The 21,735-nt window shown below is 56.0% G+C and overlaps 5 protein-coding genes across 8 annotated transcripts; all 5 read left to right on the plus strand.

The window, feature by feature from the left end:
- Window positions 1–1,946: 1,946 nt before the first annotated feature.
- On the plus strand, window positions 1,947–2,306 carry ABB37_04987 (hypothetical protein; the record flags this gene model as incomplete). The annotated part of the gene is made up of 1 exon (XM_015802858.1): window positions 1,947–2,306. The coding sequence occupies one exon, from the start codon at window positions 1,947–1,949 to the stop codon at window positions 2,304–2,306; it is 360 nt and encodes a 119-aa protein (XP_015658374.1).
- Window positions 2,307–5,105: 2,799 nt separating this feature from the next.
- On the plus strand, window positions 5,106–9,279 carry ABB37_04988 (hypothetical protein; the record flags this gene model as incomplete). Its single annotated transcript, XM_015802859.1, has 1 exon — window positions 5,106–9,279. The coding sequence occupies exon 1, from the start codon at window positions 5,326–5,328 to the stop codon at window positions 9,277–9,279; it is 3,954 nt and encodes a 1,317-aa protein (XP_015658375.1). The 5' UTR covers window positions 5,106–5,325.
- Window positions 9,280–11,898: 2,619 nt separating this feature from the next.
- Window positions 11,899–14,421, plus strand: ABB37_04989 (hypothetical protein; the record flags this gene model as incomplete). The annotated part of the gene is made up of 1 exon (XM_015802860.1): window positions 11,899–14,421. One exon carries the CDS (start codon window positions 11,899–11,901, stop codon window positions 14,419–14,421), a length of 2,523 nt encoding a protein of 840 aa, XP_015658376.1.
- Window positions 14,422–15,270: 849 nt separating this feature from the next.
- On the plus strand, window positions 15,271–16,777 carry ABB37_04990 (hypothetical protein; the record flags this gene model as incomplete). Of its 2 annotated transcripts, none has more annotated exons than XM_015802861.1 (1): window positions 15,271–16,777. In XM_015802861.1, exon 1 carries the CDS (start codon window positions 15,380–15,382, stop codon window positions 16,775–16,777), a length of 1,398 nt encoding a protein of 465 aa, XP_015658377.1. In that variant the 5' UTR covers window positions 15,271–15,379. The 2 variants fall into 2 exon arrangements, with proteins under 2 accessions (XP_015658377.1, XP_015658378.1); XM_015802862.1 differs by having other exon boundaries at window positions 15,293–16,777.
- A 746-nt stretch (window positions 16,778–17,523) lies between these two features.
- Window positions 17,524–21,349, plus strand: ABB37_04991 (hypothetical protein; the record flags this gene model as incomplete). 3 transcript variants are annotated; one of them, XM_015802863.1, is made up of 1 exon in its annotated part: window positions 17,524–21,349. In XM_015802863.1, the coding sequence occupies exon 1, from the start codon at window positions 17,690–17,692 to the stop codon at window positions 21,347–21,349; it is 3,660 nt and encodes a 1,219-aa protein (XP_015658379.1). In that variant the 5' UTR covers window positions 17,524–17,689. The 3 variants fall into 3 exon arrangements, with proteins under 3 accessions (XP_015658379.1, XP_015658380.1, XP_015658381.1); XM_015802864.1 differs by having other exon boundaries at window positions 17,530–21,349; XM_015802865.1 differs by having other exon boundaries at window positions 17,536–21,349.
- Window positions 21,350–21,735: the final 386 nt, after the last annotated feature.

The following is a 21,735-nucleotide window of genomic DNA, read 5'->3' on the forward strand; positions in this document are numbered from 1 at the left end:
TTCTCCTTTTTTTTTTCTCTGAACGCCCCTCTCCGTAGGTCACGCTCTCTCGCCCCCTCTCGCTCCGAAGGCGCGCCTCAACACAACGAAGAAGATGAACACACCACGGCAAATGAGTGTCGCTGCGCGGCCCTTCTCCACCCTTCTTTGTGCAAAGGACGGATACCGACGCACAGCGGGATTCGCGGCGGGAGAGCCACGCTGTCTTCTCTACCCAAACGGAGGATAGAGGGGAAAAAAAAACAGGAGACAACAAGAGCAAACGTCAACGCAAGAAGGAATACTTCCCTTTCTAACAAACAGAAATACATGAATTAAAAGACAAGTGGCACAGAATTGACAAATATTTTTGTTCATGAAAAGAAAACACAATGCATTCAGCTTTGTCCTGTTGTTGTTGTTCCTCACAGTAAAGCTTCGTCACATTGTTTTTATCTGTTGTATATACGCACCATCTTGCTTTGTTATCTCCAGACCTTTTTGTTTTGTTATTCGTTTCTAACGTCATCTCTCGCCCCCTCTCCCTCGTTTTTTTCTTTCTTTCTCTTCTCAAACCAAAAGTGGTTTTCCAGCTTGTTCTCCATTTATATGAGTTCAAGAGAGGAACCTTCGTGTTGACGGTGAATGAAGTGAGGTGACAGTGTCGCTCGCAAGACAATTCTTTTCTGCTTCTCTCACTTCTCTCTTCTTGACCTTTTTTTCTTTCTTTTCTGTTTGTGATGCGGCGCAGGTGTGTGCACACCCGTATTGTTGAAAAAACGTCCACATCTTCGCCTTTTACGTTCTTTGTCCTGGAAATGACGCTTGACTCTTTTTTTTAAATCTCCTCTTGTAGAAACGAAGGGGACTTCGAACTTCGACGTCCTCCTTTCGTTCGTTGTTGTGGCTAGTGCTGATATCTTCTCTTTTATTATTATTATTGTCTTTCACGTGTTTTTCAGTTTTTTCCTCTCTTTAATTGATGGACACGCAATCAAGATCGCTTACTCCTGTTTGCGCTATCCAGGCATATTTATTTAAAGAGCAGTGCTTTTCTTTGCGGTGCTTTGCGGGCCCGCTACAACGCTGGTTGTACTTTTTTGTTTTCGCCCTTTGGTTTTCTTCGTCCTCCCGTTCTTATATCTTAAGTTCTACGTTATTTCTTACTTTCATCTCCCTTTTCCCTCTTTCATAAAGTGATCACGTCTTTCCACTCGAATTTGTTGTAACAGAAGAAAACAAGAGAGATGAAGGTGATAATAAAAGCAAGTTTATTTACGCAGTGTGCCACCGCCCCTTCACTTCTCTTGACGTCCTTTTATAAAACTGTTTTTTTTTTTTGCATTTGTTTCTTTCACATATCTGTGATTCATCGTAGTGATCTTCTTTTCCCTTTTTTCCCCTTCTTTTGTTTTCGCAGCAGCGATGTACATTAACCTTTTCCGCTCTTCGATTTGTCTTTGAAGCTTTTTATTATTATTGCCACCTCGTCTGCACTTGCGCATCGTGCAAAACGAGGAGGAGAACAACAAGGACGAATGAGCCGACAAAGAGGTGCATGAAAACTGAAAAGAAAAATATGAAAACACGCATTTCTTCTTTTTTTTTGTAGGAGTTTTGATTCTCTTTGCCCTTCGCCTTCCTTTTTTTTTCATATTAACGTCATTGTGATTTCCCATTCACCACTGATTACAAACAGTCTTCACCGCCTTCTTCAATCTACCTCGTGTGTGTGTGAGTGTGTGTTTGTGTGCTTTGTGTATTGCGGCTCTTGTTTTGGGGTATTTCTTTTCTTCTCTTATATGATGCGCCTTTAAGGACCGTAAACAGGCGATGAATGCCTTTGCGTGTCATTCGTGAGAGGAAGGAAAAAGCGAAGTACGTCTTTTTTCTGTACTCTCACTCCATCGTCTTTGCACAAGAATAATTTGGCTGCCGTTTGCAGCCATCTTTTTCCTTTTCTTTTTATGCGTGCCATTGTTGACCCCCCGGCGACGTGGGTAACCGTACGGTGCCAAAAATGGTGTAACCAGGCTCTGCGTCGTCTTGGATTCTCTTCCGCATCGTTCCGAAAAAGAAATGCAAGTGCGTTTGATGGTGGAAGTTTGGATCAGGACGTGAGCCTCTTCTTCTCCTCAGAACACCCACAATACGCCCACTCACACACAGGACTGGGTCCCTTCGCTGCGTCAGTGGCGCTCTTGACAAGATACCGTAAAGCACCAAGTTTGCCAATGACAAGATATCCAGGTAGACGTGAAATACTCTTCTTAAATATAGAAAAAAAAAAGAAATGTGTGGGTAGTGGGGGCAGTGTGTGTTTGTAGTACGGATCATCTCATTTCCTTTCTGGTGCTTTCTGTCTTTCCTCTCTGTGATTTCGAACGCTGTCCATTCTACTCTTTTTTGTTTTGTATTTTTCTTTCTTGTTTTCTTACCGTTAATGAAATTCTCTTTTTTTTTAATTGATTTGCACATCCTCAAAAATTGGTGCCATACACTGGAGAGGTCGTCTTTTCCTCTAAATATTCTTCTTCCCTAAACCTATTCTTTGTTTTTCGCTTTTTCGGTAGTGTTCCCGCGGTGGTGTGCCAATGGGCCGGTTCGTGCTTTCGCGTAGTGGAAGCGAATGCAAGGAGCATTTCCCCTGCTTTCTGTTTTGCGTGCAACTGAGCGCTGCGTTGCATCTTCTCTTTCCGACTGACTCTCGTAACGCTGATAGGGAGATTTTGTATCTGGTGTAAAGCTGACGAGCTGAACAGAAGAAACAGCAAAACAGGAGATGAAGTCTACCCGGTTTCTCACGCGCATTCTTGACTGTCTAAAGACATATTTTTCCCACGCTCGTAGGCATGAAGGGGGGCGGCAAGCGGAAGCAGAAATCGAGCTCTTTGTGCATCTTTTATTTCGTGTTTTTGAGAAAAGGAAAAACAACAGCAGTACTCTTCGCTGCACTCGCACGTAGTGGAGATACACGCACGTCGGGGAGCGGAGGCGAACATCACCGTCAAACTATACAGCCGTGTTGTAAGCCATTCGACATCGTGTCGTAGTGTGTTTTCAAGGGGGAGCGTACAAACAAACAGACAACACATAACCAAAGACACTGGCATTGTTGGATCTGTACTGTGTATGGATCCCTCTTTCTGTTGAAGGAGTTTCTCTTTTCGATGACTCCCACCTCTCTTTTTTTTTCCGTGGCGCTTCTTTTATCCGCTCATATCAGGTTCTCTGAGTCACGCAACCTTCCCCCCTCCCCTAACCGCTCGGACGAGGCTTTTGCTACTTCTTTCTTTCCTCTTCATTTGTTTTCTGGCAATCATATTTTGTTATGGCTCTTTCCTTTTCTTTCTTTTCGAGTTAATTTTTTCTTCCTTTATTTCGCTGCTGAAACGCGACTTTCATGTAAAGAGAGTCTAGAGAGAAGTGAGTGAGTGGACCGCTGAGTAAGTTGCTGCGTAGAAGGTTTTTTCTTTTTCTTTTTTCCAAACCACTGCACTTTTGTTTAGACTGGTGTGTGGGAAAAAGAGAAGCTATATTGTCGACTGTACCTCGTTAGTGGCGGTATCTCGTTCATTCCGTCGAAGGGAAACCAAAAGTTTAAAAAAGGGCAATTCGGCCACGGCCGTGTCAGATGCGCCCTTTTTTTCATTTATTGCAATGAGCAAAGCTAATAATGCCCCCCCCCCCCCCCCCCACCCCCCTCCTTGTTGTTCTTCTCTACTCTCCATGTCCTGCCAGAAACGCAGCGACTACAGTTGATCACTTGGGCATAAAAATGGAATGACAAGTATAACTACAGTAATTGTCGAAGGGAGAGAGGGAGGGAGTCAGCGCGACACAAGCACATAGATTTTTTTTTTTATATACCTGTGCTGGGCGTGTTCGTTCTCGTCCCTGTGCTTGTTGCCACTCGGTGCGTTCTCTATGGTGAACAGCGAGTGATGTCTTACCACAATATTGTTTTTTCATGGGTGCTTGTTTGCTTCGCTTTTGTTCTTCTTAATACTGTCTTGCTCCTCTTTTTTCTTCTGTCTCTCCCGTGCTGGTCGACTTTGAACTGTCGCTTCGTTTCGTTTTTTTCTTCTTTGGTAATTTAAAAAAAAATCGGTAGAAGTATTTTCTCTTTTTATTGTTGTTGTGATTGAATTGAACGGGGACTAATAAAAAAAAAGATAATACACTTTGTTTTTTTTTCTCTTCGGTAAATGATGCTGTTTCTTTTCATATTTGTCGGCCTAACACTATAAGAAAAAAAAACGGGGAACTAAAGAAATAGATGATGTTGACTGGTAGCCGAGGCTAAAAATACCGGAGTAAGGAAAATGCACGGCAGGACTTTGTTGTGCTTGCAGCTGAGTGCGGCGTCGACATTCCATCAACGCAATTATTGTAAGATAATTGAGAGAAGAAGGAAGGTTAACCAAATAGCAACTATTTTTGTTTTTCTGTTTTGATCTTTCTTCTTCTCTGTTTCGCGTTCTTTACGCCTTTCTTTCCATGGGAAATGAAGGGACAATAACGCATGTATGTTTTTGTCTACTACTTTCTTTTAAACTTCTGTGCTGGGTTGCGTCTGGTGTATATCTGCAAATTTAAGTTGCAAAGAAGAAAAGAATGTTTTTCATTTACCAAAAAAAAAAACACGAAGCAGTATTCTGTCCGATGTTTTTTTTCTTCTCTTTTTTTGCCTGAATAATTTGCTGTGTGTTCAACTGGGTTGGGCAGCAGCGCTTGTGCCAGTTGTGTGGAGGACGGTTCCGTGTCGATCGTCCAGTGAACTCCCCGCTTCGACTTGCAGCGTCTGATGCCGTTGCGTAACGAGAGGTTGCATCGCACCGGCGGCCTCTTGGTAAGTCGATCTCCGCGTGATCATCCACGTTGGCTGTTTTTCCTCTGCACAGACGCCCCCCTTCCCCTCTCCACAGATACGTTCCTGTGAAGTACAATTCCATGCCGCACTCTTCCTCACCTTTTCGCTTGCCTTTTTTCCGCGTCTTTTCACCTTTGGGATTGTCTCTTTTGGGCCTCACACACCGCGGCTACGTGGATCTTCTTCCTTTTTTCGTCGTAACCGGTGCTGTCGTCACCCCCTCCCCGTTTCCACACACACACACACACACGCAAGTGCGTCTGGCTAGTGGATAAGTCTCAAACGCCGCACCGTTGCATTTCGTCTCGTTTATCTCGTTTTCGGTTTCCTTTCCTATTTCGCCCCCACTACATACTTTTTTTTTCTCTCCGAGCGTGTTAACTGCAAAACCCTCTTTTTTTGCCCTCTATATTGCTCCTTTCGTGTGCACAATAATACTGTACCTTGCTTGTCTGCACGGTCGAACCGCAGTCATGGCGTCCAGGTGTGACCGCGTCGCCCTGCAGTGCATCTCCGGCAAGAGCGTGGAGCTGCCCTTCCCTGTCACCTTCAAGGCGGTCTTGGCGGCCGCCGTGGCACCACCGTTTTCCTTCACGCCGGAGTCCGTCAAAGTCCACACCCGCGGCGGCCTCATCAACGTTCAGCGCTACGTGCAGCAGCACCCAACCGAAAAAGACGGCGGTGTTCTTGACGAGTCCGCCTTCACCGTGGCAGCGACATCTACCACCAAGTCAGCCGGGCTGAAGGGCGGCGAGTCGTTAGCGCTTTTGCCGACTTCCCACGCGGCGCCGTCGGCGGCAGGCCGCGGCCACAATGGACTCAGGCGCTCGCTCATTATCTACGGTGTGCCGCGGCGCGTGAGGGCCCTGCTCAACGGAACACCGCTGGAGGGTACGCCGAGTCCTTTGTCTTCCGCTGCCGCCCCGGCGTCTTCGTCTGCACCTTTCACCCCGAAGACCGCCGTTCCGAAAAGGGAATTGGTCAGTGACATCTCAGCTTCGCACACCAGTGATCCACGCACCGCCGCTGCCGCCGTTGTTGTTCCTGCCCGACCGGTCAAAGGCCACCCATCCGCAAAGCGCAATGTAATGCGGTCCCCGCTGCCGTACCCGCACAGCCCCGACGGCCTGCTGGAGCTCGCCAAGGCGGTCTCCGAGCCGGGCCCGGCGGCAGACGAGGACGAGGATGATATCATCTCCTACCTGCAAGGCGCCCCGCCGCGGGTGTACAACCACCCGACCATGATCTACCTCTCGAACGAGGTGAAGGGGAACTTGACGATGCTGCGCGCCGCGATGGAGCAGATCTACCGCGTGGCACCGGTCTTCTACGCGTGGATCGAGGCGAACCCGCAGGACTTTTTAAGTGCGCTGAACCGCGTCGGCGAGCGCTCGCTGCAGCACGTGCGGGAGCAGCTCCGCCTGCTGGCCATGCAAGCCGTAGCCGGGCAGATGAGCGGGGACGGCCCGAGCCGACGAGTGATGATGCTGGAGGTCAACACGCGCGACGGGGCGCAGGATTTGTATCAGTTGGAGGTGCAGGTGGGCGACTTTTCGGACGATGACGACGAGGAAGAAGATGACTCCGCGTCGACGAGTGAGTCGTTGTACTACACCAGCGCGGAGCCGAGCGAGGAGCTAGACTACGATGACGAGGTGGATGCAGAGGAGGTGGAGGAGGAGGATCGTCGACGTGCGGTCGACGCCAGCAACACGGATAGTGGCATGGAGGTGGACGAGAGCGGGAAAGAGGAAACGAGAGATGAGGAGACCGCGGGTGCGCTCCAGTACCCCAGAGCTGTCGTCGTCGGCGCAGATGGCGGGCGAACCACGAACGGGGTTGTGGCCGAGGCAGAGGCGGAGGGCGACAGCGCGCCTCATCGAGGCGCCATTCTCTTGCCACCAGTGGACAGCGCAGCTGGCGCTGCAGACACAGCCACCGCTACGGAATCGCCGACGCAGAGCGCGTCGACAGCCACGCCGGCGCCCCCGCCTGGCCACAGTCCTGCGCGCACGTGGCGCCACTCTCCCCCGCCTCCGTCTGCTGCGGCTGTGGTTGCGGAATCAGGCCCCACCGCAGCGGGAGGGGCTTCTACGGCAGCGGAAAACATGGCGGCGGCTCCGCAGGATGATGACCGCCTTGTCCAGTTGCGCGAGGAGGCGTGTGTGGTGGAGGCGCTGCGCCACGAGTACGTGCGCCAAAGCGACGACCTCGCTGCCCAGAAGACCCACAAAGCCATCATGGCTCTCCGGCGTAAAATGTTCGCTGTTGTGGGGGAGCTGTGCAACGACATCTCGTCTTCCGCGTTTTCTTATTCTTCCGGGTCTGCGGCAACGGCGGAGCAGCACGTGAATCTGCTGCGCCGTGTGGTGCGGTGCGCGTGCGAATTCTTTGTCACCGCCGAGGAGTTCTACGCGCAGCTGGAGGAGGAGGGCGTTCGCGCCTCCGTCTTTGGGCCGTCGCCGCAGGAGTCGCTCGCTGCGTGGGCTGCCGTGGCCGCGCTGAGCCGGCTGCTGATGTGTGACGTCGACGCGGCTGGTCAGGCGGCGGTGGCGAGTGCGGCCGCAGCTGCCGTGGCCGGTCCTCGCCGCGTCGGGGCCCTTCGCTCCCTTCACACCGCCAACGCCTTTTGGTCCACGCCGGCGCTTCACTGGGCTCTTACGTGCGGCCCCGAGGTGCTGCTCGCCTCCATGTTGCAGCTGTGTCGGCAGCAGCGGGCGGTGATGGTGTGGTACAGCAGCCACTACCTTGTGAAGGCGGTCGGCAAGACGATTCAAACAATGGCCTACGTCTTTGGCGGCGCGGAGGAGGCGCAGCAACCGGTGGCGCTGCAGCGGCTGAAGATGACGAGCAAAGCGCACAAGCTAGATGAAGTGGCGGACTGTCTGCGTGAGTTGTCCCTCGGCAGCGCGTTCTTGTCCAGCTCTGGCAGTGGTGGTGATCCGAGCGGGTCGGCGGCGCAAGACAGCGCACGTCGTCAGTGGTTTTGGTTGATGCGCACCCGCTATCAGATGCTGGTGCGGCCCATCGAGGGCGACCTCCCCGCACCGCACATGACCTCCAACACCTTGTACGTCTGTGACACCCGTCAAGTCTTGCCTCCGCGGGAGACGATGGACGACCGAGGCCGCTGCTCACTGGACAGCGCCGCGCGGTGGTGGGCGGCGTACTGTGACGACCACAACACGATGTGCGCAGATAAGTGGTGTGTGGCGGCGACGTTGCGGCCGTGGAACGCCGCTGTGGCGTCGGAGAACGCACCGAATTTGAGCCCGGTGGAGAAAACAGCTGTTTGCCTTGTTAGCCAAACGGGCAACTCGAAGTCAAGTGAGGAGTCGGTGTCCGTCTTGCGCGGCCTCTTTCCAACTGAAATCGTCGTCACCGGCGACGCTTCTTCTTCCTCCACTTCTACTTCCTCTGCTTCTTCGGCAACGGCGCGCCATGCAGCGGTGCTGCACGAGGTGGCTGACGCATCGTCATCGGCCGCATCGACGGAGGCTCAAACATGCAACCTCAAAACGTCGTCCCCACACGGCTTGTCCCCGCATTTTATGGGTGATATCCACGTCGTGGACGTCGCGACGAGCAGCGTTGCGGACCCCTCGCCGCCGGTCATCTTGCGGCTGGCAGGCGGAGCGGAGCTGCAAACGTACCTCACCACCGTCGCACGCAATTATCTGCTGCCCACCGCCGCGCACCGCTCCGTTTTTCTCCGTCAGTTTTTCGGGCTCTTCGCCCGCCACCAGCAAATTCCTGCCGCCGCTGCCGCGCGACAGGCCGCACTGGCCAACGCCAGCGCCAACGACGCCCCGTGGCTCGTGTGCGAGTACGTCCTGCTGGACTACGGTGGCGCGATTCACAGCATCGCTTCTCCAGCCCCGGCGGCCGCCGCCGTCTCCGCGAGGCCCGTAGCCAACGATTCGACTGCAGAGGAGGGTGTAACGAGGGACGACTTTGTGCAAATGCCCGTTGTGCCGCTGAGCCATCGTTTGTCAGAGCCACGGCCCATCTCGGTCGTCAGCCGCGGGCGGACTACCTCCGTCGCGGACGGCGAGGGCCGCGCGGTGTTGCGCACCACCACCGTCACCACCGCGGCGGAGGAAGACGCGGCGAAGCGGCGGTACGCCCGCACACACGCGATTGACGAGCTGTACGAGATGATGCTGGGCAGTCTTCTAGAGCACCAGCCGACAGGAGAGGAGAACGTGCTCGACCACCTGGTAAACTACCTGGAGGCGTCGGAAGACACGATGCAAGAGAAGGTGCGGCGTCGGCAGGCCGAGACGGCAGGGGCGGCGGCGGTGGTGGAGGCAACGGCAGCGGCCGCTGCTGCACCGACTGGGGCTTTCCCCTCCCCGCAGCCGCCGAGCACGACGCGCAACACGAAGGGGCGGCCCTCTCTTCAGCGTAGAAAATATTCCTCCTAAAAGGAAATAACGTGGACGGGGGGAAGTAGCACAACAGTCTATTATTATTATTATTGACGTTATTGTTGTTGATATCGTTGTTGGAAGCGAAAATCAGCTTTTGCGCAGTGAGGCACAGAACAACGTGTAACGTGCTGGGTTATCTGTTGCCCCTCATGGCGGATTGGACGCCTTTTCACGATCAGATCAAGGGATCTCAACTTCACTCACGCTCACACTTGCAAATCAAAAAGTCCTTTTTCTTTCTGTACCTTTCTTCTGTATTGTTCTTTTCTATTTGTATGTATTGCGCTGCTATCTGTTTGTATGTGAAAAGAGAACACAGAGTACAAGGAAATGGAGGGTTGGCAAACAGCCCTCCAAAACTCTTTAGATGTATTTATTTCTACCTTTGAACTTCACTTTGTTGTTCGTGTACGTGTTTGTGCATGTATGTCTGCTCGGATGAAAGGGAGGAATAAACCAGCTAAGAAAGCGGGACATTAAAACAACCACCAAAATGGATGTGTTTGGCAACCGTTCCACTTAGGCGGGCGCGTGTTGCCGGCTCGCTGCTTTTCTGCTCTTTTCTACTTGCAAAACTCACATACGTCCCCGCACGCACCCAAACACATCCAAACAAAAAACTGATCTACTGCTCTTTTGCGTAATCGATTGCCATCACTGAGAGACGTCTTACTTTTCTTGAACTGTGCTACAGGTAGACAGGCATTTGTCCATCTCCTTTATCATCGATTTCTTTCCGTGCCTTCTGCGATCACCACAACACCAATTGGACGTTGCGAGTAAAAGAAACAACGGAGGGGGAAAAAGAGGGCCTCCCTCGAAAAATATGAAAGAGGATAACAATGATCTATTGGATGCTGACTTTCGATCATCCAAGAAGAAAAACCTCTTCCCTGTTCTCGTGGTTTTAACGGTAAACGCGACCTCCAGCGCTTTGCGACGTCATTGCCGCGTCTTGGGACTACGTTGGTTTGTTTCTACGCAGCCGCGCACGACGTAAAGCGCAAAGGAAGCAAGTAACAATCTTCGCCGAATAGAATGAATTCCAAATTTAGTTGCAAGAAGCCTACTTGTCAGGCCTCGTTTTTACTCCATGTCGCACTGTTCTCTTTTCTCTTTGTTATCTTGTCTTTATTCGCTTTTTTGCCTTCACACGTTACATCGCAGAGGTTGTGTCTTTTGGAAAGCGTTTTTACATATTCGTACGTGACGTAGACGGTGTTTCTCTCTCCTTTTTTTTGTTTTTCTGTGTGGAGCTCGCGTAGTCGCAACAGCTCATTTAAGGCGTTCATCACTGCATCTCTTACAAACGTCTTTACATTTGTCTACTTAGATTTCTTTCCTCTTGTCTTCATTTGCGTTTTGGGTTTTTCATTCCGTGTGTTGTTCCCAACCTTTTTGTCTCTTCCTTGACGGCTCCCCTTTCCTATTGCACGTACCTGCACGAGACCCGATGTAATGAGCTGCTACACATTTGGCTTCGAGACGATGAGGCCCGAACATGTCTCGCCGCTGCATGAATCAAGCACTGGGGTGCACAATGCACTACATACCAATGACAAGGTGCGGAGTGGTGACAGAAGCGCCTCTGCGAGTCCGTCGCATGCATCCGCTGCGCCGTCTTTCATTTTCACTGTGGACGGTAGCCGCCTCCTCACGCCACACGCCGCAACACCGCACGCGAGGCGAACGGACAACGCAAATCATAATCTTAGCAGACACGCATCACGGAACATCCATGACAGTGATCACAGCAGTTTTGTGGGCGGCAAGGGTTCGGAGGCTGGTGGAAATCGACAAGGAGGTCGCCCGCCTATATCGGTGTCAAATGCACTGTCAGGTACGCTGCCACCCGCCGCGGCGACGCCTCCCTTCAACGTGCGCGGCGTAAGCTGCGTCACACGAGGGTCGAAAACCGAAGCCGCTGCTGCTGCCGTCGCCGTTACGCGTCCAGCGAGTGCGGGTGGGCCATCGCTCACGTCTTCCACCAAACGCCCCTACGTCATACCGGCCTCCCCGTCGCAGACGAAGCCGCGCTTCAACAACTACGTAATAGGGCAGTCCGCCGCGACGGGCGGCAGAGTAGCCGCACTAAGCCAGCGGCCTCCGCGTGTGCCAGCGGCCGCGGCGGCAACCACCGCCCCATTACAGTCGGCGGCCGTTTCGCAGGGCACCGCGTCGTCACTAAAGCGCTCCTCGTCGTCCGACGCCGTTGCCGTTGCCCCCGCGTGTGGAAAGGACGCACCGCCACTTTCTAGCGAAGGCAAAGCGAATGCGACACCACCACCAGCGACAAGTGAAGACGCAGCACCTCTGACCGAGGAGGCCCACACACCTCGCACGACCGCTGCCTCCGTCACTTCTCAACTGCCGCCTGCAGGTTCCGCATCTGCCTCGGCGCGGCCGTTGCTGCGTCGCCTACCTCTTCACACGACCTCCAACGGGACCACAGTGTTCGGAACGACAACAGAGTCCGCGCAGGACGAGACATCGAGTGCATCGGACACAGGCAACGGCTCCGCTGCGCCTAAGTGTGTTGCCGTCGATCGTGCCAGCGTCTCGCCGGAGACAACCAATGGCCATGTGAGACGACCACACATTCCGCCTGTACATATGACGCGCACGTTTGCTTTACGACGACCGGTGTTGTTGACGAAGGACACCTCCGCCGCGGCTGCAGTCGCAACATCGGGGAGCCGCAAGAGCACACCACGTGCGGCTCCGGGCGAGGCAGCGTTAGAGAAGAATTCGGAGTCTCCGCCCGCGAATCGTCCTGCGTACGTGTCGGAGCGGCGCCGGCCATCATCGTCGTTGTCGTGCAGCGCCACGCGTTTTCTCGCCTACGCGCCCGTCCCTCCACCCCCGTCATCCAGCCAGCCGCGGCGGTCACGCAGAACGTCGCTGGCCTCCATGACGAGCAACTCGTCCACCTCGCTTCATCAGCACCGGCTGTCCGTGGCCGAGGAAGCTGCGGCGACGCGCCTCTTTTTTTATCCGATGGTGTCGCTCACCGAGGCGCAAACTGACGACGCAGAGAACCGTAAAGCCGACGCGGAGAGCGGCGCTGCTGCGTGCGACGCCGTCGCGAAGTCCTCGCATGAGCCAGCGGCAGTGACCAATGGAGATGGTTCGTCGTCGGGGCTGGCCACGAGAACAAGCAGCGTCAGCGTCACCAGCCTACCACGCCGAAGTGACACCGACCACCAGCCGCCGCAGCAGCCGCGTCGCTCCTCGCGCCATTTGCCGGGCGCATATGAGCCGTCACACGGCGTCGTCGAGCGACTGCGAGAGAGGGGGAATGCATTCATGATGCGTGAAGAGTTTTCCCAGGCGATTGCCACCTACAGCGAGGGCATTCGACTCGCGCCGAGCTGCGACGCCTTGTGGGGCAACCGCGCCGCAGCGCTTTTGCTCACGTTTCGGTACCTCCCCGCCGTTGCGGACTGCCTCTACGTGCTAAGTGTAAAGCCCGGAAACGTGAAGGCGTACTGGCGAGCCGCAAAAGCCTACGCAGCGGCGTACCGGTTCCTCGACGCCAAGAAGTACTATTTGCTGGCGCAGCAGGCGTGCATGCAGGAGCGTGGCCGGCTGCACTCCGTGCCCTCGGATGGCCTCAGCTTCTCCAACGGCGGCCTCAACGTTGACTCCGGTTGCGGCGGGGTGCCTGCGGGGCGGCCGCGGACGAGCAGAAACAGCAGCGGCAGTGGCAACGACCCACAGGACGGCAACAAGCAAGACAAGGCGGCCAGGGAGCGGCAGTCCATCGCTGCGGAAAGGGCGGCGGTGGAGATAGTGGAGCAGTACTGGCAACACGTGCGGGGAGAGCGGTGGCCGGAGGCGGTGGCGGTGATCGACAGGATCCTTGCCACCCCCAGCTACACCGGCCCCACCGCAGTGTCGTGGCGGGCCCTTCGGCTGGAGGCGCTTCTGCCGACGCAGCCGAAGATCGCGATGGCCGAAGCCGACGCCCTCCACCGCAAGTATCCCGACGCGCTGGAGCTCCACTACGTCCTCGCCAAGGCGCTCTTCTACACCATGCAAGACGCCGCGAGCACGAGGAAGTGTTTGCAGCTGCTGGACGAGGCCACCGCGAAGCGAAGTACGCAGAACACGATGCTGAACACGCACGTCCGCTACGCCGTGATGCAGCTGCGTGACAACCTGCTCGGCGAGGGCGGCGACACCGCGGCCGTGCAGCTGGAGGCGTGGGCACGACGGAACCAGCTGCGGGACGACAGCCGCGTCGCCGAGCTGCGACACACCATTGACAAATTCGCGCACCGGCGCGACCAGGGTAACAGCGCGTACGACAAGGGCAACTGGGACGCCGCGGCGGCCGCCTACACGCAATGCCTCCAAACGGACCGCCTGAACCACGCCCTACTCGCCGCCGTGTACTGCAATCGGACCGCCGTGTACATGCAGGCGGGTCGTTGGCGGGAGGCTCTGAGTGATGCCGACTCCGCCATCCAGCTGAGCCCGCACCTCGCCACGGCCTACAGCAGACGTGGCCGCATCCTGCTCTACCTGCTGTCACAGGAGTACGAGGCGCAGCGGGCCGTGCTGGCGCGTCACTTCACTACGCAGTGGTCGACCGCGGTGAAGGAGCAGCTCATGCGGTACGCCGATGCCGCCGTGGCTGACCTGTCCCGGGCGGTGGAGCTGTCCCCAGCGGCAGAACTCAGGAGTCAGCTGCAGCAGGCGCTGGCACAGCGGCAGACCGTGAAGGCGGCCTTGTGCGCGCCGCAGCCGGGCAACGCAAGGCAAGGCCGTTCGACGTCTTTCTCCTCTTCAGGGCAGGCGTTCCCGCGCACTGGCAACGGCAGTGCCAACGGACCTGCTCACCAGCGCAGTTACGCGGGCTCCCGACCGGCGTCTGCAACGTCGGCGGGTTGTGTGCTACAACAGCATCTGCAGCTGCTCGGTGTGAAGAGCAGCGACGCGACTGCGGGCGTACTCCCGGACTTCAAGGTCGTTTCTAAGGCTTACCGCGAGTCCGCCCTGCGCTGGCACCCGGACAAGTGGGTCACGTCGACTCCGCAGGAGCGGCAGGAGGCGGAGCGGCAGTTTAAGATGATCTCCGTCGCGTACACCTTCCTTCGAGAGCGGTACAATGATAGAACAGTGACATCGTGATCCTCAAGGGAATGCGATGTCGCAATGTTTTCTTTGAGTGTGTGTTGTCTTCGCGATGAAGCCGAAGCGTGCGGTGATATTAATAAATATATATATATATATATATCTTCTCTTAAAAACGCCCTTTGTTTTCTGTGTTCGGAGCTGCTGTTATTAGAATTACTACTATTTTACCTTGTGAGGTCACTGAAGTCGTCTGTAGAGGGACTTTTCACGCTAATTGTTTTATTTTTTTCTTCTTCCATCTTTCTGCTGATGTTGGAACTACTCCTCGGTTTTCGTATAACTATTACTGTTATCATTATGGAAATCATTAAGTCAGCAAACCTGGTCGGACCCCAGTAAACCCTTTTTCTTTTCTTTTTCTTCTTTGTTGTTAGACGAGTGCGTCAGGCACCGAATCGAAGTTGCTTTCATCATACATATATATATATATATATTGATATATTTCCTCTCTCTTTTCAGATGTATGTGCGCGTGCATCCGAACTTGTGGTGCGTTCGAATTCTTCTTCCCGCTATTTCCCTTATTCCATCCCTTTTTTTTTTTTCGGGTCCTCGATGAAGAACTTCTCCGTCTCTCGCAAGCACGGGTGGAAAAGACTTACACTCCACGACAAGAAAACATATGTATTTGGAAATAGACATGTGACGTTCATTAGCTGGGCAACGCAACCAATGCTCTGTCTTCAGCTGAAACTGAAAAAGTAATGCTGCAACCCTCCGTTGTAAATGCGTACAAAAGAAATCCCAACCCCCTTCAATGGAATAAAACGTTGCCGGTGAAGCTCTTTGCTATTCATCTTTCCTTTTCCTTCTCACCCCTTGACTCTCGCCTCTTGGTGTGGGGAGTACCTCTCCATGGTGAACACAGTTATCATCACTGCATCGCATCTTTTTTTTATTGTTTGAATTCCTTTCTGAGCTCTTACAAATTAGAAGGCGAAAAGCAGACAGAAATGGACTCGTTTAGCACCTACCTCGATCACCTCATTTTACTCCTTGCCGCACGCTTCCAGGCCCCGCTGGAGGTGTCAACGGAGGAGCTGCTCACGCCTGTGAATGGGTCGGCAGTGACCGATCCATGGGAGCTGGTGTCGCGCACTGTGCAACTGAATCTCTGCAGCCCGCAAACGGAGCAGGAGCGTCTCTACACGCGTCAGCTGGACGTGCATAACTTCTCCGCTGCTGTCTGCCGTGAACGGGCGCGGTACGTGCAATGGAAACTGAGCGCAGACCAAAAGCGGAGCCGGGACGAGCGCTGCAGCACCCAGATCTCGACACCGGCCGTCCCCTCAGCAAGTGCGGCGCCGGTGACGACGCTCGCTGCGGCTAGCGCGAAATCTGCCGTTGCAGTGGGCGGAAATGCCAGCACCTTTGACGTCACCCGCGACTCGCTTCAACGCGACGTCTCTGCCTTGTATGCACTCGTGCGCCAATCTCTGCCCTCCGCGCTCGATGATGACACCGCTGATGTGGAGAGCGACGAAGAGAATGGACAGGCGACGGCGACTGCATCGGCCATTCCAGTAGCTTCAACCACCACCACCACCACCACGGCAGCGCCGTCCCCCTTCGCTGCGCAAGTGCACGAGGTCGTTGTCCGCACAGCTGAGGAACGCCACCGCGATGAGCAGGCGGCCCGCGCGCGTGACGAGTTCCTTTCACAGATTCAGGCACTGCAATCCGTCTACTTCAACAAGTACCGTCGTTGGTTGGAGGTGCCGGAAAACGTGCTGGACCCACCATCGCCCCTGCAGCGGGCAGCCGCAACGTCGTCTGCCATTTCATCCCGTCAGTCCTCCGTCTCGGTGAGGGGGAGCGAGGCGGCAGCCGCTGCTGCGACGATAGCGGCGCGGAGGTCTGTGAACGGCGTCGGTTCGTTCAACAAGCACTGCGAAGAGAACGAGCGGGCAGACCTGCTGGAGGCGTTGAAGCTGACCCGCCCTGAGCGACCAGCGCCTCGGCCGGTGCCTTCCGCCTCTCCCCCGGCATTCAACGTGAGGGCCGGTGTGCACCCGACCATTGCGGCGATGCGACGCCAGGTACAGCTGCAGCGCCCACTGCGCCCGTCAGCCGTCTCCGCGGGTGTTGAGGATGGTGGGGATCGCACATCCGCCGACTCTCAGGAGATGCGCCAGAGCTCCGGTTACACCGGGGCACCAGCGAAAACCTTGATGCGGCCTGCGGTCTCGTCCGTCGCCACCGATGGAGCTTCAGCGGAACGTGGGGCGGCCGGTACAAAGCAGGCGGCTATGCGAATGAGCGCGGCGCCGAAAGACACAGCTCCGCCTGCGAGCCGGCGTGGTCGCTGGCAGATTGTGGAGTACGACGATGAAGGTGAGGAGGACGAGTAGTCTTTCCGGTGTAGAGCGCGAGTGTGGATTGTGGTTTCTACTCGGAGATCAAGGCGACGCGGTTGCCGGAGTTATGGGGCTCGCAATGCGTGCATTGTTTCCCCGTTGTTGCCGTCCCTTTCTTCTTCTTTTTTGTTTTCACTTCCCGTCGCGATTTCACGTTCTTCCGTTGTCAAAAAGATGTAAATAGATCAGTTTTGTTCTCGTATGCTTCCGCTTAAAAACTAAAAGAGACACCGACAGTGTGTGTGTGTGTGTGCGTGTGTAGAGGTCTGTGCTACCGCGCGCCGGCTCTCGACAGCGCCATTGCTTAAGGGGTGGTGGTGGACGTATGAATAGCTGGCGCAGTCAGTGTTCTTGTGGAGCAGCTGCAGCCTGCGTAACGTGCGCACGTTTCAAGGGACAGGCACCCGAAGAAGAAGCGCAGAAAAATAAAAAGTTTGCGTCAGGGTCTTGGGAAGGAGCTTTTCGCTATACCTTTTCTTTTTTGAACTGTTCGCACGTGTTGGCTCTCATCAACGCCGCCAACCGTCGAGATGTAGTTTGCGGCGAGGAATGAGAAACCAATCGGATACGGATTTCCGCTCAGAAGGCGATTTTGTTTTCCTTTGTTTCAATCGTCTCTTCCTCTCGCCTGTGCTCCGGTTCCACGACGACATTCTCATCTCGTTTACGGCGCACACCTCTTCCTTCCTTCTTTCCTTGTATCGTTCTCTTTCTCTCTCTCTCTCTCCTCTTTGACGGCGAGGGAAAGCGTGAGGGGCGCTCGCTTCGTAGACTCTTGTCGCACCTCCTTTGTCGCAGATACTGTACTACTACATCCTCTTCAATTTGCCCTTTTCGACTTAGATTCATAGCTTCTTGATTTTCTTTATTAGAAACGCGTACAAACAGCTGTCCACCTTGACCGGTATGCACCGCCCTGGTGTTGACTACTGGGCCAACACCCATTCTCCCACACAGACGCCGCAGACAGTGCACATCCTGTCACGCCGATCCGCTGCTTCTTCGTCCTCCGGACCACCATCACTGTCGCGAACGTCTACGACCGACTTTTACATTCCCAGCGATGATGCACCTCAAGCAGGCGCGACATCGGGGCTCGCACACTGTGAGCCAATCGCGTCTCCATTGCCTTCTCACAACGGCTCGCTTCCCCCCGCCACTGCATCCTTTCCTCCCATGCGAGGGAATCTAACCCAACTGACAGAACTGGAGGCCGCCAAGAAACAGGTGGCTCAGCTGCAGCAGCAGCAGCGTCAGGAGGAAGAGCGAGTGCGCCGCATGCAGGCGACGTGGATGCGCGAGGGAGTCGAGTACGGCAACACTCTCCAAACGTTGCGGGCGTCGCTGGAGCGCGAGCACGCGCTGCGCACATCCGCGGAGCAGGAGCGACAATACGCCGTGCGCGAGGGGCAGCAGTTGCGCGTCGCCTTGCGCGCCGTGCTTGCCGAGCCGCCTTCCGCGAATGGAACGCCCAGCACTGACACAGCTCGAGGCACCGTACCGCTTGCACTGTACGAGGAGGCGCGCCGTCTTCTGGCGCGCTGCGAGCACACCTTTGCCGAACTTAAAATGCTGCAGCTGAGGGCCACCGATCCTGCGGGGCTGGAGCGTCTTCGCTGCTACGACGTGCCAGTGGTGGACGGCATACCCCCTGCGTGGCCGCTTGAGACTCCGCAGAAGGTCCGCAACGATGGTATGAGCAAGGAAGGAGACGTCCGTGATTCACCTTCGTCAACGATGCGGCAACAAGGCGGTAATGCCGTTTTGCGCACGCCAAAGTCAACCAAGGCTGCAGCGACTGCGACGCCACTAAGGGAAGAGACGCCGACAGGGCCGGACGTGTCTGCGCTGACGACGGTATCGCCTGATACCCCTTGCAGCCTCATCGCCCCGGATCACACAGCAAATACGTCCCCCACTCTCTATCATTCCGAGAGCTGTGCATCGCAGAAAAAGACAGCGGATGTCGAGATGCAATCAGCCGCACCTGTCTCGGCATCAACTGCAGCGCCACAGGTCATCAGTGCCGCTAACAACGATGCTGCTGGTGGTGCGCGACGCGTGCTGCTGAGCCCGCCGCTGTTTTCTTCTTCTGCTGATGTGGTCGATGCACCACAGGGGAAGCAAAAGGAGACAACCGAGACGCACACAGATGGAGGAGCGGACGCGGAGTGGTCGGGGCCGATGCATGAATTTGCCGCGGATGATGGTGCGCATGGGAGCGCAGCGGCGGCACCAACGACAATGGCCACCACCACGACCGTGGCGACCTCCACCAACGCGCGCGCCGCGCCATCAACTTCACGACTTCGTCCACAGCCCGGGGCAGTGTTGAGCGAGTTTGAGCGCGAGGACATCATCCGCGACACGGATCAGCTGATTCGGCAGCTCTCCCGCGAAACAATCGCCCTGGCAAGGAATGAAGGGGCACGCAGCAGTACGGACGTGGCTGCCTTGTGTCGCCGCCGTGGTCTGGACTACATCGACCCCATCTTCTTACCTGTCACGGAGACACTCGGCCTGGCCGCAGGTGGCTGCCGCGGCTACGACCCCGATGAGGGCAGCTCCTACATTGTGCAGTGGTGCACGCGGGATGCGTTTACGCCAGAAGGCCAGCGGCCGGCGCCGTTGCTGACGAGCGCTGGAATCGACCCGAACGCGCTGCGATGCGGGCGCTTAGGCGACACCGGCGTTGTCGCCGCCCTCGCCGCTCTTGCCGAGGCCGCGGGCGCCGTGACGAGCGTGTTGGCCAGCACCACGGCCGCGGAGGCTGAGAACGGGCTCTACGTTGTGTGGATGTGCGTACGGGGGTGGTGGATGCGGGTGACGGTGGATGCCTACCTGCCCTGCCTCTGCGAAGCGGATCAGACCGTCACCTTGTACGGCTGCCGCAACGTGGCGACCCACGAGTTGTGGGCCCCGATCTGTGAGAAGGCGCTGGCGAAGGTGTACGGCAGCTATCAGGCCCTCCCTCACCTCCCTGCCGATGTCGTGGTGGGCCACTTGACGGGTGGCCCGGTGGAGTGCTGGGAGTGGTGGCGGCGCAGCAGCGAGACCGCACTAGAGGAGATCGAGGCGGCCATCAACACGAGCGCACGCGGGGCCGGCATGGTGCTGCTCACCACGCACTCCGCGGCCGTCTTGCGGGGGGACTCGTCGAAGGCAAGCCTGGCGGGTGCACGGGCGGAGTACGAGCGCCTGGGTCTGCTGCCTGGCACTTCCTATCGTGTGCTGGCGGTGACGGAGAACGCGGATGGCGAAGCGGTGCTGCTCCTGCGCAACTGGACGACGGCCTCCTCCTCGAGCCGGGCGGGCGGAACAGCGCGGGTGGGGAACAAGGAGAGGGACTGTCGCGAAATGTCACCCCTGCGTGATGATGAGAGCACGAAGGGTCCGATGCTGGACTACGTGTCCAACAGAAGCGGTGCTGTGGTAGTACAGAATGACGGGAGCAGCTGTGCAAATGAAGGGTGTGTGTGGCTGAACTACACGAGACAAGTTCTCCCGCTCTTCGACCGGTGCCACACCTGCTTTGACTGCCGCCGCTTTCATGATGTCCGTTTTCCCGTTCACTTTTCCGGTTCTGCGCCTGCCGTACCGGCCGAGATGATCCGTGTGCGGGTGCAGGACCCGCGACGTCGGCGCAGCACACGCGGCGTGACACCCTGCCCTACGCGACTGTGGATCGGCTTGCATCAACCTGGCAGTCACGGCGAGGACTGTGATGCCCCAGCGGTTCCGTGGGCACTGAAGGTGACGCTGATTGGCCAGGAAGACGCCTCCTTGCTCTACGCCGGTCGAGGGAGCCACCGAAGTGATTATGGAGGCAGCGGGTTTGCTGCTGCTGCTGTGGCCGCTCCGCCACCACCCCTCACCCGACCAGCGCGCCGCTCCTATGTTCTGTCGGAGTCGTTTATGGGCGAGCCGCAGCCGCTTCCGGCGGTGTGGATGTACTTGGAGTTGGACGCGGACGACTTGGCACGAAGCGCGGGCACCAACAGCGATGAAGCCGGTGACGATGATGAAAGAGACAATAATGCAACGGTAATGGAGTTCTTTGTTGTGCCGCAGATGGAGCTCACCGGCACCGTTGCACAGGACAGTCGGGAAAGGGTGGCTGTTCGTGGTGGCGTGGAGGTCGATCGCAACCGCCGCGACAGTCCTTTGTCGAAAGGCTTCACACATAGACACACGCAAGAGGATGCAGAGGAGTTCTACGACGAAGCGAGGCCTGCGTGGTTGCGGCGTGACCTCGCCTCGTCTGTCACAATCGACAACGAGTTCTCGTTTGGGACTCGCACCACCGCCATTGTTGCGATCTTAGCAGAAGACCAAGACTGTGTGACGGTCGATGTCGTGCAGGCACCGGCGGAGCTGCGGGCTGCTCTCTACCATGACGTGGTGGACCGCATCGACTTCTCCGAATGCGCGCCGATGCCGTCTGGACGCGCAGATCGCTGTCGCAGACCTGCATCACCCAACAAGAGCATCGCTGCTGTCTCTAACAATGTGGAGGACGTGCGGTGTCAGGTGAACGGACGCTGTCTTCCGACTTTTTCGTGGTGAAAGCAAGAGAAGAGAAAGCAGGGCTACCCGCTCATGTACAGTGTCGGGTTTTTTTTTTTAACATTGCTCGATTTGGTGGAGGAACACAGCACCGGTAATAGGAGTACCTCGCCTACTGCGCGGACGCCTTCTATTTATTTGCTCGTTTACACATTCAGCGTGTGTAGCTGACGCCTCTCTGCTGCTGCTGCTGCTGCTTCAGCAACTTCGTTTCATCCCTCCCTCTCTCCCTCTCGCGAGCGCTCCGTGCTCTCGCATAGTGGATACATCTGCAGCAAGAAACGATCACTGTGAAGAAACGGCTAGTACTAAACTTGACGAGCGTCTTTTGCGGGGGTTGCGAGATGGATGCGCAAAGCACATCAGCTGGTGTGCTCTGCTGTCTA

This window comes from Leptomonas pyrrhocoris, assembly GCF_001293395.1.
Source record: "Leptomonas pyrrhocoris isolate H10 chromosome Unknown, whole genome shotgun sequence".
NCBI classification, from domain to species: domain Eukaryota; phylum Euglenozoa; class Kinetoplastea; order Trypanosomatida; family Trypanosomatidae; genus Leptomonas; species Leptomonas pyrrhocoris.